Consider the following 18161-nt stretch of genomic DNA (forward strand, 5'->3'; position numbering starts at 1 on the left):
CACTCTGGAAAATAGCATGGAGGTTCCTCAAAAAGCTGATAATAGGGCTACCCTATGACCCAGCAATTGCACTACTGCATATTTACCCTAAAGACACAAATGTAGTGATCCGAAGGTGCACGTGCACCCGAATGTTTATAGCAGCAATGTCCACAATAGCCAAACTATGGAAAGAACCTAGATGTCCATCAACAGATGAATGGATGAAGAAGATATATATATATTGGAATATTATGCAGCCATCAAAAGAAATGAAATCTTGCCATTTGTGACGACATGGATGGAGCTAGAGGGTATTATGCTTAGTGAAATAAGTCAGTTGAAGACAACTATCTTATGATCTCCCTAATATGAGGAAGTGGAGATGCAACGTGGGGAGTTTGGGAGGTAGGAAAAGAATATATGAAAGAAGATAGGATCAGGAGGGAGACAAAGCATAAGAGACTCTTAATCTCACAAAACAACTGAGGGTTGCTGCGGGGAGGGGGCTCAGGAGAGGGTGGTGGGGTTATGGACATTGGAGAGGGTATGTGCTATGGTGAGTGCTGTGAAATGTGTAAACCTGGCAATTCACAGACCTGTACCCCTGGGGATAAAAATACACTATATGTTTATAAAAAATTAAAAAATTAATTAAAAAGAAGAAATAAATAAATAAAATTAAAATAAATAAAAATAAAAATGATTTAAAAAGAAGAAGAAGAAAAAACAAGACCCATCTATAAGCCACTAGCAAGAGTTTTATTTTTGTCATAAGGACACCTGCAGATTGAAAGTCAGGTGATGGAAAAACATGTATCATGCAAATGGATATCAAAAGAGCCAGAATAGTAATACTTATATTGGACAAAATAGAGTCTAAAAGAAAGAGTTTTATAAGAGACAAGGGCACTATATCATAATAAAGAGGACAATCTGACTGGAAGAAGAGCTATCAATTGTAAATATTTATGCACCCAACGTGGGATCACCCAAGTTCATAAAACAATTAATTAATGACTAACATAAAAGAACTAATTGATAATAATATAATACTAGGGTGCTTTATTTTTATTATATATGTTTTAAATGAAATTCATTGCTTTTATTCCTAATTGCAAAAGTATCCATGAAGACAATGTACAATTTGGATATTTTAGGAAGGAATAGAAATAATCAATAGTTGGGTACTTTAACATACCACTTATATCAATGGACAGATCAGAAAGCCAAGGAAACAGTGGCTCTATACTGGACTAGATGGACTAAAGAGATATATTAAAAATATTCCATCCTTAAACAACAGAATGTAGAATAGATCACATATTGGGCCATAAAACAAGTCTCTATTTTTTTAAAATTTAATTTAATTTTTTTAAGTGTTCTAAAATTCATTGTTTATGCACCACACCCAGTGCTCCATGCAATAGGTGTCCTCCATAATACCCACAAAACCGATCTTAATAATACAAGAAGACAATACAATACAATACAAGAAGATTGAAGTCATACCATGCACCTTTTCTAATCACAGTACTATTAAATTAGAATTCAGCCACAAGAAACAATCTGAAAGACCATAAATACATGTTGGTTAAGTAACAGTCTACTAAACAATGAATGGACCAATGAGGAAATAAAAGAATAAATTTAAAAATACATGGAAGCAAATGAAAATGAAAACACAATTGCCCAAACTTTTGAGACACAGTAAAAATGGTTCTAAGAGGGAGGTATGTAGCAATACAGGCCTACCTCAAGAAACAAGAAAAATCTACAACAACCTATCCTTCACCTAATGAAGCTAGAAAAAGAACAACAAATGAAGCCTAAAGTCAGTGGAAGGAAGGAGATAATAAAAATTAGAGCAGAAGTAGGGGTACCTGGTAGCTCATTTGGTTAAGCAGCAGACTCTTGATTTCAGCTCAGGTCGTGATCTCCGAGTCCTGGGATTGAGCCCTGCTTCTCGCTCTGTACTCAGCGGGGAGTCTACTTGAGGATTCTCTCACACCCTCTCCATTTGACCCTCTCCCCACTCTCTCTCTCAAATAAATCTTTTTAAAAATCAGAGCAGAAATAAACACTATAGAAACTTTAAAAAGATAAATATAGAAGAGATCAATGAAACCAGGAGCTGGTTCTTTGAAAAAATTAATAAAACCAGTAAGGCTTTAGCCAGAGTTACCAGAAAGAAGAGAAAAAGGACCCAAATAAAATCACAGATGAGAGAGGAGAAATAACCAACACCACAGAAATGCAGACAATTATAAAAGAATATTATGAACAACTATATGTCAACAATTTCGACAGTGTAGAAGAAATGGATAAATTCGTAGAAACATATAAATTACCAAAACTGAACAAGAATAGAAAATTTGAACAGACTGATAAGCAGCAAAGAAATTGAATAATTAATCAAAAAACTATGAACAAACACAAGTCTAGGACCAGAGGCAAATTCTACTGAGCATTTAAAGGAAGAGTTAGTACCTATTCTTAAACTATTCCAAAAAACAGAAAAGGAAGGAAAAACTCCAAATTCATGCTATGAGGCCAGTATTACCTGATACCAAAACGAAACAAAGACACCACAAAAAGAACTCTAAGCCAGTATCTTTGGTGAACATGGATGCAAAAATCCTCAATAAAATACTTGCAAACTGAATCCAACAATACCTTAAAAAAAATCATCACCATGATCAAATGGGATTTATTCCTAGGTTATGGGGGTGTTTTAATATCTGCAAATCAATCATTGTGATACACCAAATTAATAAAAGGAGAATCATCTGATCATTTCAAAAGATGTAGGAAAAGCATGTGAGGGGCACCTGGGTGGCTCAGTGGGTTAAATCCTCTGCCTTCGGCACAGGTCGTGATTCCGGCGTCCTGGGATCTAGCCCCGCATTGGGCTCTCTGCTCGGTGGGGAGCCTGCTTTTTCCTCTCTCTCTCTGCCTGCCTCTTTTCCTATTTGTGATCTCTGTCTGTCAAATAGATAAATAAAATCTTAAAAAAAAAAGCATTTGACAGAGTGCAACATCCATTCATGATAAAAACCCTCAACAAAGTAGGTTTAGAAGGAACATACTTCAACATAATAAAGGTCATATATAAAAAAATGCACAGGTAATGACATCCTAAATGGGGGGAAATGGAAAGAAAATCTCATTAGATCTTGCTTCTAATTATGGGCTTCTTCTCATTAGCACTGTTTGTCATTATTAAATTAATCTTAGGGGCACCTGGGTGACTCAGGTCATGATCTCCAGGTCCTGGGATCGAGTCCCATATCAGGCTCCCAGCTCAGCAGGGAGTCTGCTTCTCCCTCTCCTCTGCCTCTCTGCCTGCTTGTGCTCTGTCTCTCTGTATCTCTCCCAAATGAATAAATTTTTAAAATAAAAAAAATAATCATAACATTTATTACTTCCCACTTTAATGGAGACCAATTTCTAATATATAAATTATGTGTCTTTTTAACTCTTTCTGTCATCCATTTTTCTGTTTATCTTTTTGTTTTTTCTTAACAAACTCCCCAAAGTTTAGTGCTTAAATAAATAACATTTATTTTCTTCACAAATCTACTGTTAGGAAAAGTGTGGCTAGGACAGCTTGTTCTCTTCCCCTAGCTTCAGGTGGGGCAGCTGAAAGGCTTGGGGCTGGAACTGTTTGAAGATTTGTTCACTCACATCTGGTGGTGTTGATGCTGGCTATTGGTGCTGGACTATAGCTGGGACAGGCAGCTGAAACACTTATACTGGCACACCTAGACTCTTTGTGGCCTGAACTTTGAAGATGGGGGGCTCAATTCCAAGAAAGCTGCCTGAGCTGCAGAGCAAGGCGGAAGCTCTGTTGTCTTTTGTAACCTAGCCTTGGAATACACAGAGCATCACATTCACCATATTGTGTTAGGAGAAAGTCACAAAGGTAGGCCCATGGTCTTTTTTTAAAAAATGGAATGAATATTTAAAAACCTATGGACACATTTTAAAAGCAGCATGATTTACCCACCGGCCACAATTTTTTGTATTCCTCCCACATGAAAAATACACTCACCTCCCCGCCATACCCCCCACAAATCTCAGTTCTCCTGGCATTGGGTTAGGGCTTGAGTCCAAGATCTTACCATCTTAATCAGGTACAGCAGGGATAAGGTGCCTGAAGTATAGTCCCTTGAGTGCAAGTCCCCTCCATCTGAACACTTGGGAATTAAGGAAGACAGTTCTCTACCACTCAAAATGGAACACTCTGGTAACCTGCTAAGGACTCTCCCATTGAAAGAAAATGGGAGGCACACTAGTCCATAGCAGTTTTGAAACACACCCTGAAGCATGCTGTCAGTTCTTCAGTGAGGACTTAGGCCTAACCATGGGAATGCTTCTCCATGGCTGTTTGCTTTACTTTTTGAGCTCTTGGTTCTGTCCTTTTCATAAGGAATGACCCGTGTTTGTAGCTGCTTTTTCAGCCTGCTTCCTCCTGGTGGGAATTCTAAGACTCAAAGGACTATTTTTAGTTCATACTATCTTGGTCTCTTTTAGTCCAAGCTCGCAAACAGTGTTTTTGCTACTATAATTCTCTTAGTTTTTTGAGTTTTCCATGAATACAATTGGATTTCATGCCATTAGAAAAGCCATTCTCCCGGGTCTTTTGAAATAAGCTTTCACCTCAGGTTTCCTGTGCAGCTCTCATTTGACAATGCCTTTCAAATTCTCACACTCTTAAGATCCTTAAAGAAGTTTGAGGCATACCGTAAGTCCTTCTCAAGTCTTAATAAAGGGTTTATAGTTTTGGCTTCATCCATAGGCCATGTCTTCCTGGATTTGCTTTTAACCCAGAAGTCATTTCTTTATTTTAGCGTTATTTGACAATACAGCATGTGGAGAGGCTGTAAATGAGGAACAGATAGGTGAACCCAGTAAGTCCTGGTTTTTTCATATTGAATAGTCTTTCTTTAGCTTATCTCTCCTACCAGATTTACTTTCATGTGGTTTGTGGCACGAGTTCCTTTTCCCTCTAGTGTCATTTTCTTCACTTGTCTAGAAGCCTTTGCTGTAAGCCCCTTCAAGGGCCATCAGGTTTCCACTCACAGTCTCTTGGAAGCCCTTTTGGTTCATTCTTACTCTTCTCTACTTCTCACTCTTACTCTTCTTTCAGGTTCCACCCACCTCCTGGTTCAAAGAAGGTTTAGTTTCAGTTTTTTGGTTTTCTTTCTTAATGGCAGCACCCCATTTTAATATCAGTATCTGTGCCAGTTATTTATTGCCGTATAATAAACTGCTCTCAAAACCTAGCAGCTCAAAACAGCATTTACCTTGTTCACAAATCTTTGGACAAGGCTGAGTCAGGCCAACTAATTTCTTCTTCATTTGGCATCACCTGGGATGACTGGAAGCTGGGAACTAGAATCACCTAAAACCTTGTTCGTGCACGTTTGGCTGTTGAGGCTGGCTTTTGGCTAGGATGCTAGCTAGGGCAGTCTCAGCTGGAATATTTGCATGAAGACTCACTAGGTACCCTGGGCTTCCCCACAACAGCTGGATTCTAAGGGTGAGGTTTCCTAGAAGAAGAAAGTCAGATGGAAGCTATATCACATTTTCTAACCTCACCTTAAAAATCACACAGCAGCTCTGCTATATTTAGTTCACTAGGAACCAGTTACTAAGGCCAGCACATATGAAGCGGAGGGATTGTCATGGGAGAAGTGTCAGTTTATAAAACCACCACATCCACTTGTCTTTCCAGTCATATCTAAAGGAAAGGAGTTCTTCCCAGCTCAGCATCACTGAGCTCCAGCAAGTTTTTTGGTTGTTTTCATTGCTTAGTATATTCTCTTATTTTGTGGGAAGTAACAAAGGATTGTAACATTGTTGAGTTAAGGAATTTTTTTTTTTGGCCCAAAAATATATGGATCATCTCACTAAATTTTTTCTCCCTACGAAATTTTTTTACTGAGAGATGTGATTTCTTAACCTTGTGAATCATTTCTCTTCAGAATGCAATTGAAATTAGCATAAAACATTTGTAATTCAGAAAAAGGCTGATGGCAATAGAATCAGTATTTATAGATTCATTAATTAGAGTCTTATTTTCAAAGTTTTATTTTGGTAAGCATTTATTGGCTCAGACCTACATAAGTCAATACGGTATTCCTAAAACTTCTTTAAAAATTATGGAGTACAAGGGCACTTGGGTGGCTTTGGCTTGGGTCGTGATCCTGGGATGCTGGGATTGAGCCCCATGCTTGGCTTCCTGATCAGTGGGGAGTCTGCATCTCCCACTCCTTGTTCTTGCGCTCTCGCACTCTTGCTCCCTCTCCTTCTCAAATAAATAAATAAAATCTTTAAAAAAAATACAGAGTATTAAGATGAGGGAAAGGTCAAGAGACTTTCTACTAAGAGGTGACTTACAGTTATTTTATGGAGGAAAAATCTGAAACAATCATAGAAAAATAAAAGTATAAAAATCAAATACAAATGTGTGGCAAAGAGGGTGACAGCAGAGATCGATTTTAGCAAGTCCTGGTGGTTTGAATTTTGTTCTTGATTTTCTGAGTTTTTTGAGGTTCCATGTTCTAATATACTATATCTACAATATAGATAACATTTTGTTGAAAATGAATTTATTTTAAAATCTGAGCACCTTGCTGGAGCTGTCAGTAATGTATGTGACTCCTGATTTTGGGGTTGTGAGTTCAAGCCCCATGTTTAGTGCAGATATTTAACATCTTTTAAAAAAATTTTGGCTCTTAGTTTTGTGTTAGACTCTTTTCACTCTACTTCCAAACTGTATTATTTTATTCATGCAGGTTGATGATCTTACAGCAAAACTGGAAACTCTGTCTTCAAAAAACCAGGTTCTTACTCTGGAATTATCATCTATGAAAGAAATACAGACGAAATGTGAAAAACTAGAGAAGAATAAAAAGAAGTTGGAACAACAAGTAGTAAACCTCAGAAGTTGTGTGGAAGTCAATATGGTAGAGTACAGTAAAATAGAACAATATAAATGGGAGCTTGAAGAAAGGACAAGATTGAACATAGAAGAAAAATTAAAAGAAGTCGATCTATTTTTACAGGTTAATTTATTCATCTATAAAATGCTTTCATTCATCTCAGTGCAAATTACATTTTGGTTATATGCAGTGCAGAGTTTTCCTCTACTTTTTTTTATAGCAAATTGGTAAATTTCTGGAAGCATTTGTTCCTTCCCTTTAAAAATTTCAGTTTTGTTCATTATTCACACTAAATTGATCTTTCAGTGGAAAATCATTTTATTTTTTAAGACCAGTTAGTATAAAACAAGGCTATTGAGAGGAAAAGAAAAAAATGTGCTTTAAAAATTTTTGCCATGGGGTACGTGGGTGGTGCCATCAGTTGATTGTTTGGGCTCCATTCTGGGCATTCCTACATAAAAGAAATGGTACCATACTTGGATTATTCCTTTTTTTATATTAAATATCTTCTTTATTTATTTGGAAAGCACGAGTGGGGGATGGACAGGTAGAGAGAAAATTCCAGGCATATTTCATGCTGAGTAGGATACAGGGCTTTATCTCAGTACCCTGAGATCACTATCTGAGCAGAAACCAAGAGTCAAGCACTCAGATGACTGAGTCAGCCAGGCACCCCAGGTACCTCGATTATTCTGAAGTTGTATTGTTCACTTTTAAAAAATTTATTTTATTATTCTTTGAATTATCAGGTTGCATGAGTTCTAACATAAGAATGAACATTATTCACATTTGATTCAGTTTCACATTGATGATAAATATTTTACATTTCAGCTTTTTTTTTCCACTTTAAAATTTGCTCTCTGAATCGTTAACACAAAACTAAAAGAAAGAAATATACAGTAATTACCCAGGTTGTAACAATTTTGAAACTATGCTTTTAATTTGCTTTAGACACAAGTAGCATCTCAAGAAAGCTTGGCACAGTTAAGAGAAAATTATAATGCTTCACTAAGAAGTCAAATGGAACTCAGAATTAAAGAGCTGGAATTTGAATTACTCAAAATGAAAAGTTCTCAAGAAGATCTTACTAAAACAGAATTGGACAGATACAAGCACCTCTACCTAGAAGAAGTAATGCATCGAACGTCATTGACAAATGAACTGAACAAGTAAGTTAAAACAATCATAGGAAGTAGAGTTAGCTTATTAATTTGCCTCTAAACCATAATTTTTATGGAGCCACGTTCATGAGATCAGTAGTAAGTGAAAGCCAACTAGATAGTATAATTTTGAAAAATGATGTTTGTAAATGAACTTACTCTTGAAATGTTAGTCCAAGACAATTTGCATCTCTCTCTATTTTTTGGTTTTAGATGATTTTATTTTTTTCCCTTGAATTTTTTCAGTTAATCTGATCTCCTAGACTTTAAGCTAATTGTTTGAAGGTTTATAATTTAGACAGCATATTATTAAAAATTGTCAGAATTACCCTAAATAGAAATGAGTTTATTAATATTTATTTATTAATGTTAGTTCATTTTTGGAAGACTTCACCTTTAACCCAAAAGGTCAAGATGGAAAGGGCAGATTCTACCTCCAGTACCCTGGCATCTCTGTTATAACTTAATTGCCTCTGGAGCTGTTTCAGTTCTTTCTGATCACAACTCTGCCATCTACTTCTCCCCTAGCAATTGTTCGTCTAAATTATTCCTCAGTGCCAAATGCTCAATTTCTCTGAGGTAATGTTTGAAGTGTACAAGAGTGGTGAAAGCCAATGCTTGTAAAATGTCTTTGAGGGATTTATTTTTATTTTTATTTTTATTTTCCTTTAAATATTTTACATATTTATTTGACAGAGAGAGAGAGACCAAGTGATTACAAGCAGAGGGGAGCAGCAGGCAGAGGGTGAGGGAGAAGCAGGCTTCCCGCTGAGCAGGGAGCCCAGTGTGGGTCTTAATTCCAGGACTGTGGGGTCCTGACCTGAGCTGAAGGCAGATGGTTAACTGACTGAGCCACCCAGACCCCCCAGGATGGTTTATTTTTGCAGCTCTAAACTGGTTTACTAAATATAAGTATGTATCATGGCATCCCCAAGAATCTTAAGTACAACCATTCCAGAAGGCAGCAGGTATAACGTGTTAGGCCATGAACATCACTGATAGCCATTTCTCTCCCTCCTTAATTTGAATTACTTGTTAGTTAGGAACCCTAGAGATACATGGACTTCTTTAGAACAGTTTTAAACCTATAATTATACATAGTAGGTCTGCTTTGTCACATTTACCATGTTAAAACACTATTTAATGGCACATTTTGTTTACTATTATGGAGACTTAAAAAAATGCAAGTAATTTAGGACTGATTTGGGGAGAAATGAAATACTAAGTATTGTGTTTTGTAATCCTAACAGGACTAGTGAGAGGCTGGCAGAGACCAGTACCAAACTTCTGGTGGAGAAACAGCAAAAGCAAACTTTGCTTGACACTATTAATATGAGGCCATCCCTAGATCTGCCTTATGGTAGAAATGTTAATAATAGTTCACTATTCAATAGAAATGTTACTTTAAGAGAAAACGTGGTGATTCCTACCTCAAACTCATGGCGTTCAAGTAAAGACATCGGGACTTTCTTGACCAAGGTTAGTTATATTATCTTACCTTTTTTTCCTTGGGTTTCAGATTTCTGATATAATTTTTGTTTTTAATTTGGTAATATTCTGAGTTGCTTAGCTAACTAATACACACTAAGTAAAAGTCATAATTATTTTTGCTGATAAAGAAATGAGACATAAATTTTGATTTTTTTTTCTTTGTTCCTGGAGCTCTTACTTTCAAGAGATACCTATTATTACCTTTATTCAATAATTATAACTAAACTGACATATTTATTATTTTTTCAAGATTTTATTTATTTTAGAGAGAGAGTGTACAAGTGGGGGAGAGAGTGTGAGATTCTCAAGCAGACTTCCTGCTGAGTGTGGAACCCTGCATGAGGCCCAGTCTCACAACCCTAAGATCATAACCTGAGCCAAAAACAAGAGTCAGATACTTGACTGAGTTACCCAGGCACCCCAAAATGGACACATTTTAAATTTCTTGAAAACCTACATCTAAATTCGATTTTAGAAAGTAAATATTATTGCTCACGAATGAAATCTATACTTAGATGCTTTGACTAATTTCCTGGTTGGCAATTGTTCATAACAATTTTAAAGTTCGCTGTTACCCATTTTTCCCACCCCTATGTATAAGTCAACAATAAGAATCCAAACACTTAATCACATATGGGTATTTATTATTTAAAAGAATCCATGATAAATCCTTTTTATGAATTAAATAAACTTGTAATGCTAAAAAGATTAATTTTTCCTTTAAGTTGTAATTGTTGTCATTTTCTTACCTGAGAGTACATCCTTAATTGTTGTCTTACTTGGAGCATTTTTTAAAACTTATAACACTTCTATTTCAATTTTTACAAAATGTCTTGCTGAGCAATTGTAGAGCATTTTCTAAATGGCTAAATCAAGCAAATACTGCATTTTTTTTTAAAGAGAGAGAGAGGGAGAGAGAGTGTGTGTGCAAGCTGGCGGTGGGGGTTGAGGTACAGAGGGTAAGCAGGCTCCATAGTCAGTGCAGAGCCTGATGCAGGGCTCAGTTTCAATGATCCTGAGATCATGACCTGAACTAAAGTCAAGATCAGATCCTTAACTGACTGAGCCATGCAGGAGCCCCACAATTGGAATTTTTAAAATGAAGTTCACATATATCTACCTTGCCATCACTTTAATGATTGATGACTAAGATGGGAATAATAGGGAGTCTTTAAGTAGCAGCTAGTTTCCATTGTATATCATTGTTATTAAAATATCCATTTCAATCAATGTACATAGGTTTATGGTTTTGAAGATATATTCATGTTCTTACTAATGTAGAGAAAAGTAGCATAGACTCATGGTTAATGAGGCCTCAATCTTGTTCTTTCATTTGGTTTCCTTATTGTCTTGCTCTCTTCCCTCCTAATTTGAGGACTTTCTTTAGTGTTATGCTTGGTTACCTTTCTTTTTCTTTTTTGTATATTATAGATTTTTGTGATCACAGTGAAGTTCATATATAACATCCCATATATATAGAAGTCTTTTTTAAGTTGATGGCTACTTAAGTTCAAACACATTTTAAAAACACTGCATTTTTCCACCCCACCTTGTTTTATGTATTTGATGTCTTAGTTTACACCTTTTTATTTTGTGTATCCGTTAACTAATTACTGTAGATACAATTGTTGTTACTACTTTTGTCTTTTAACATTCATACTGGCTTTATAAAAGTGATTGATCTATTACTTTTATTGTATGTTTGCTTTTACCAATAAAACTCTTTCTTTCATAATTTTATTATTTCTAGTTACGGCCTTGTCTGTCTGTCTTTCTTTCTTTCTTTCTTTTAATCTATTTTTGAGAGCAAGCAAGAGAGAACACAGATGGGAGGGGAGGGCCACAGAGAGAGGGAGAAGCAGACTCCTTGAGCACAGGGCGTGGTGTGGGGCTCGATCCTAGGAGGTCTCTTAACCTGTCCTCATTTTACAAATTCTTTTATCTTTTTGTTTTTTGGCTTGGATGATTTCTGCTACCCTGTCTTGTAGATCACTGATCTGTTCATCTGCAGCTTTTATTCTGCTGTTGATCCCTCTGGAGTATTTTTCATTTCAGTTGTTTTATTTTTCAGCTCTGATTGGTTCTTCTTTATATTTTCTCTTTCTTGAAGTTCTCACTGAATCCATCCATTCTTCTCCCAAGTTTTCTGAGCATTTTTATGACCATTACTTTGAATTCTTATTCAGGTAGATTACTTATCTCTATTTCATTTAACTATTTTTCTGAAGTTCTGTATTGTTCTTTCATTTGGAACATATTCCTCTATCTCCTCATTTTGTCTGACTTTCTGTGTTTATTTCTGAAATTGTTTTCCACTTTTTCCCTCTTTAAAGTATGTCACTTTGAACAATGAATGTTAGGTATAAAGTCAAGGAAGAAGAAACCGTTTCTAAGTATTGTCTGATCATTTTTCTTGTTGGAACTGTGGTGGAGTAGGTGGCAGATGACATTGCTCTTCTTTTTCTGAGTTGAGAACACAGGAGTCAGGCAGATGGAGATAAGCTTAGTAACTGTAATACATACTAATAGATTGGAGGATGTGGCTTAGGTATGTAGCCACTGCCAACTTCCTAATACTTTACTCCTTTACTCCAAATTAGGCACTTCCACACACAGTTGTAAATGGAAGGAAGAGATGTTTGATGCCCATCCCACAAAGATGAAAGCAGACCTCAATTCATGTTACTAGGGCAGGCATAGCTTTTCAAAGAAGAGATTTGGAAGCATGTAGGCACTGCTTAGTGTCTTTTCCCAAATTCACCCATTAGACAAATCTCTTTTCCTGTCATGAAGAAGGTAGAGAAATGTTCTCACATGGAAATGAAGGTTTACCTATAATTTCTGAGCGGATTTAATTTATAATTAAAGTTAATCTTGTCTTTTGTACATGTGAACTAATGGAAAGGCTAGATGGCAAAGAGAAATCTGTTCAGTGTTTTAAATTTTGCGATAAATAACTCACAACATAGGTAACCATTTGTTCATTGACTTTGATAAACCAAGTTTTATTTGAAGGAAATGAATAATTCTTTCAAGGAAGAATTTCCTCAGTTTCAGGTTCTTTGGTTCAACCAAAGATTTTCTCCTTCAAGTTCCCTGTCCCTTCAAGTTAAAAAAATTTTGCTTATAAATTGAGCATATTGACTGTTACTAATAGGAGTTAAGATAACTTCTCGTCCTTTATTTTTGTTCATGACTGTAAAAATTTATAGTTTAGAAAGCTGTTTTCTGTCTAATGCCTTAACTTTATTGGGCCACAGGACAAAGTTTTATGTATTCATTTTCTCTGAGTTCTAGTTAAAAATGCATGTATTTTTCCTGAATATGAGGAAGTAACTAAAACACATTCCTGGCCTGCAACTAGGTGGTTTTTTGACCTCAGGCAAACTAGAATCTCTCTGAGGCCTTTTTGTCTCTTATGTGAAATTAGGGATGTTGACTAAGTTAGTGACTTTTATACCTCTGGGGAAAAATTGTTTTTTCCAAAGAATAGAACTTATCTTTATTTTTTTTTTTGCATTAAACTGTATTATATAAAACAGAGACAAGTAGAGCTGTTTAGCTAAAGACGAGATAAGACTACACCTGTAGACTTCCTTGTCCCTCAATCCTGCTGTGTCCCAGGAGACCCTTAGATTTCTATGAGCCATAGTTTGAAAACTAACATTTATGAGAAAATCCTTCGTTAATAATTTTTTGAATTAAAATTTGCTGATACATTGCATGTTGCTTTTCTGTGTATAATTTTCTTATCCTCCTATTTTTTGGATAAATGGAAAAGTATAAATAAAATTGCAAATGCGTTCTCCTTATTAGTGGACTTCAAGCTATTTCCACCTTCTAAACACAGTTCTCACTTGGAAATAAAGGTCACAGAAGTAAATATTTAGGAAAAGCTTTTGGGGAAAAGACAATAACATCACATTGGTAATTCCTTAAGTCATGTCATATAAAAAAGTGTCTTATATTTTACATAGTATTTATTAATGCTTTATAAAATTGCTTCAATAAAAGTTTCTCCCATCAAGTGGTATTGAGTTATTAATTTTACAAGGCTGTCTAGTAATGTTGTCATATTATTAATTTTATAAGGCCTAAATATAATGATATTGTCAAAAAGTGTTATGATTCCTCAAAAAATTAAAAATAGAAATGCAGTACCATTCAGCAATTCCACTACTGGGTATTTACCCAAAGAAAATGAAAACACTAATTTGAAAAGTTATGTGCACCCCCTTGTTTTTTGAAACATTATTTACAACAACCAAAGTATGGAAGCAACCTCAGTGTCCATCAATAGATGAACAGATAAAGAAGATGTGTGGTACATATACAATGAAATATTTATTCAGCTATAAAAAAGAATGGGATCTTGCCATTTGTGACAACATTGGTAGACCTAGTATTTTGCTAAGTGAAATAATGCAGAGAAAGGCATATACCATATGATTTCACTTCTGCATGGTATCTAAAAAACTAAACTACTAATAGCCTACTAGTGACTGGAAGCCTTACTGATAACATAAATATTTATTAACACAGTTTTTTTTTTTACATTACATGTATTATATACTATATTCTCATAATAAAGCTATAGAAAAAATGTTATTGAGAAAAACATGAGAAAATACACTAAAATACTGTATCAAAAAAAGTCCATGTGTAAGTCCATGCACCCTTCAAACCCATGTTGGTCAAGGGTCAGCTGTATATTACAAGTATTCTCATCTAGAATTTTCTTACTTAGAGCTTTCTTATAAAAGGTACCCTCTCATTGAATGCCCAAAATGGGGTCTAATGTAGGGTACCGAGGGGTGCCTGGGTGGCTTAGTTGGTTAAGTGACTGCCTTCAGCTTAGCTCATGATTCCTCGGTCCTGGGATAGAGCCCCACTGCAGGTTGTCTGCTAAGTGGGGAATCTGCTGTTTCCTCCCCCTCTGCCTCTTCTCCCACTCGTGCTCTCTATCTCTCATTCTGTCTCAAATAAATAAATCAATAAAATTGCTGATATAAACATTGGAGTGCAGATGCCTCTTTGGATCAATATATTTATATCTTTGGGGTAAATCCATAGTAGTGCAATTTCTGGGTCATTGGGTAACTCTATTTTCAGCTCTTTGAGGAACCACCATACTGTTTTCCAGAGTGCCTGCACCAGTTTACATTCCCACCAACAGTGTAAGAGGCTTCTGCTTTCTCTGCATGCCTGACAACATCTGTTGTTTCCTGACTTGTTCATTTTAGCCATTCTGACAGGTGTGAGGTGATATCTCATTGTGCTTTTGATTTATATTTATTTCCCTGATGCCAAGTGATGCTGAGCATTTTTTCATATCTGTTGCCCATTTGTGTGTCTTCTTTGAGAAATGTCTGTTCATTTCTTCTACCCATTTCTTGACTGGATTGTTCTTTGGTATTGAGTTTGATAAGTCTTTATAGATTTTGGATACTAGCCCCTTATCTGATATGTCAATTACAAATACCATTTTCCATTCTGTAGGTCATCTTTTAGTGTTGTCAGTTGTTTCCTTTGCTATGCAAGACCTTTTTATCTTGATGAAGTCTTTGTTTCTCTTGCCTTTGGAGACGTGTCTAGCAAGAAGTTGCTTTGGCCAAAGCCAGAGAGAATACAACCTGTGTTCTCTTCTAGGATTTTGATGGGTTCCTGTCTCACATTTAAGTCTTACATCCATTTTGAATCTTATTTTTATGTGTGGTGTAACAAGATGGTCCAGTTTCATTCTTCTGCTTGTGGCTGTCCAGTTTTCCCAACACCATTTGTTGGAATGACTGTCTTTTGTTCCATTGGACATTCTTTTCTGCTTTGCCACAGATTAGTTGACCATAGAGTTGAGGGTCCATTTCTGGGCTCTTTATTCTGTTCCATTGATCTATGTGTGTGTTTTTGTGGCAATACAATACTGTCTTGGTGATAACAGCTTTGTCATAGAGCTTGAAGTCTGGAATTGTGATGCCACCAGCTTTGGTTTTCTTTTTCAACATTCCTTTGGCCATTTGGGATCTTTTCTGGTTCCATACAAATTTTAGGAATATTTGTACCAGCTCTGAAAAAATGTTGATGATATTTTGATTGGGATTGCGTTGAATGTATAGATTGCTCTGGGAAGCATAGATATTTTAACAGTATTTGTTCTTCCAATCTCTGAGCATGGAGGGTTTTTGCCATTTCTTTGGGTCTTCTGCAGTTTCTCTCATGAGTGTTCTATAGTTTTCAGAGTACCAATCCCTTGCCTCTTTGTTTGGGTTTATTCCTAGGTATCTTAATGGTTTTTGGTGCAATTGTAAGTGGGTTTGACTCCTTAATTTCTCTTTCTTCTATCTCATTGTCGGTGTATAGAAATGCAACTGATTTCTGTGCATTGATTTTATATCCTGCCACTTTGCTGAATTCCTGTAGAACTTCTAATAATTTTTGGATGGAGTCTTTTGAGTTTTCCACGTAGAGTATCACATCATCTGCGAGGAGAGAGTTTGACTTCTTGCTGATTCAGATGCCTTTATTTCTTTTTGTTGCCTGCTGAGGCTAGGACTTCCAGTACTAGTTGAACAACAGTGGTGAGAGTGGCCATCCCTGCCGTGTTCCTGACCTTTGGGGTAAAGCTTCCAGTTTTTCCCCATTGAAAATGATACTCACTGTGGGCTTTTTGTAGATGGCTTTTATGATATTGAGGTATGTTCCCTCTATCCCTGTACCATGAAGAGTTTTAATCAAGAAGGGATGCTGTACTTTGTCAAGTGGTTTTTCTGCATCTATTGAGAGTATCATATGGTTCTTGTCCTTTCTTTTATTAATGTATTGTGTCAACTGATTGATTTGCAGATGTTGAACCACCCTTGCAGACCAGGAATAAATCTTACTTGGTCACGGTGAATAATCCTTTCAATGTATTGTTGGATCCTGTTGGCTAGTATCTTGGTGAGAATTTTTGCATCCATGTTCATCAGCAATATTGGTCTGTAATTCTCCTTTTTGTTGGGGTCTTTGTCTGGTTTTGGGATCAAGGTAATGCTGGCCTCATAGAAAAACTTTGGAAGTTTTCCATCCTTTTTTATTTTTGAGACAGCTTCAGAAGAATAGGTATTAATTCCTCTTTAAATGTTCAGTTGAACTGTCCAGGGAAGCCATCTGGCCCTGGAGTTTTGTTTGTTGGGAGATTTTTGATGACTGCTTCCGTTTCCTTGCTGATTATGGGTCTGTTCAGGTTTTTCTCTTACCATTTCTTCCAGATTGCCTAATTTGTTGGCAAATAGTTGTTCATTATATGTTATTAAAATTGTTTGTGTTTCCTTGGTGTTGGTTGTGATCTCTCTTCTTTCATTCATGATTTTATTAATTTCAGTCCTTTCTCTTTTCTTTTTGCAAAGTCTGGTCAGGGGTTTATTGATCTTATTACTTCTTTCAAAGAGCCAGCTCCTAGTTTTGTTGCTATATTCTCCTGTACTTTTGGTTTCTATTTCCTTGATTTCTGGTCTGGTCATTATTAATTCTCTTCTCCTGCTGGATTTAGGCTTTCTTTGCTGTTGTTTCTCCAGCTCCTGTAGGTGGAAGGTTAGGTTGTGTATTTAGGACCTTTCTTATGTCTTGAGAAAGGCTTATATCGCTCTATACTTCCCTCTTCAGGACTGCCTTGGCTGCATCCCAAAGATTTTGAGCAGTTGTGTATTCATTTTCCTTTGTTTCCATGAATTCTTTTACTTGTTTGTTAATTTCCTGGTTGACCCTTGCATTCTTTAATAGGTTGCTCTTTAGCGTCCATGTTTTTTAGTTTTTCCCAAATTTCCTCTTGTGATTGAGTTCAAGTTTCAAGGAACTGTGGTCTGGAAATATGCAGGGAATGATCATAGACTTTTGGTACTGGTTGAGACCTGATTTGTGACCCAGTATGTGATCTCTTTTGGAGAAAGCTCCATGTGCACTGGAGAAGAATGTGTATTCTGTGGCTTTAAGATGGAATGCTCTGAATATATCTGTGAAGTCCATCTGGTCCAGTGTGTCATTCAAAGCCCTTGTGTCCTTGTTGATCTGCTTAGATGACCTGTCCATTGCAGTGAGTGAGGTGTAAAAGTCCCCTACTATTTATTGTATCATGCTCGATGTGTTTCTTTAATTTTGTTATTAGTTGGCTTATGTAATTGGCTGCTCCCATGTTAGGGGCATAAATCTTGACAATTGTTAGATCTTCTTTTTGGAGAGACCCTTTAATTATGATAGCGTCCTTCCACATCTCTTATGACGGCCTTTGGCTTAAAGTCTAATTTGATAAAAGGATTGCCACCCCAGCTTTCTTTTGATGTCCATTAGCACAGTAAATGGTTTTCCACCCCCTCACTTTCAATCTGGAGGTGTTATTGGGTCTAAAATGAGTCTCTTGCAGACACCATATTGATGGGTCTTGCTTTTTTTTTATCCAATCTGATACCTTGTGTCTTTTGATTGGGGAATGTGGCCCATTTACTTTCAGGCTAACTATCGAAAGATATGAATTGAGTGCCATTGTATTACCTGTAATGTCATTGTTTCTGTATATTGTCTCTATTCCTTTCTGGTCTATGACACTTTG

At 36.2% G+C, this 18161-nt stretch overlaps 1 protein-coding gene across 13 annotated transcripts in view; it reads left to right on the top strand.

Annotated features, from left to right (window-relative positions):
* Positions 1 to 18161, top strand: part of LOC116594363 (ankyrin repeat domain-containing protein 26-like) — a 636289-nt gene that overhangs the window by 143253 nt on the left and 474875 nt on the right. For 4 of the 13 annotated variants that reach the window (XM_032349687.1, XM_032349685.1, XM_032349688.1 and 1 more), the window contains 2 exons: positions 6783 to 7052; positions 7881 to 8102. The exons of 7 other annotated variants lie outside the window; for them this stretch is intronic. In XM_032349687.1, coding sequence (XP_032205578.1) covers positions 6783 to 7052; positions 7881 to 8102 — 492 coding nt within the window. Of the gene's footprint in view, positions 1 to 6782; positions 7053 to 7880; positions 8103 to 9339; positions 9569 to 18161 lie in introns of those variants that run through there. 2 more of the 13 variants (XM_032349690.1, XM_032349693.1) reach the window with 1 other exon arrangement.

Source organism: Mustela erminea, chromosome 6, assembly GCF_009829155.1.
Source record: "Mustela erminea isolate mMusErm1 chromosome 6, mMusErm1.Pri, whole genome shotgun sequence".
NCBI classification, from domain to species: Eukaryota; Metazoa; Chordata; class Mammalia; order Carnivora; family Mustelidae; genus Mustela; species Mustela erminea.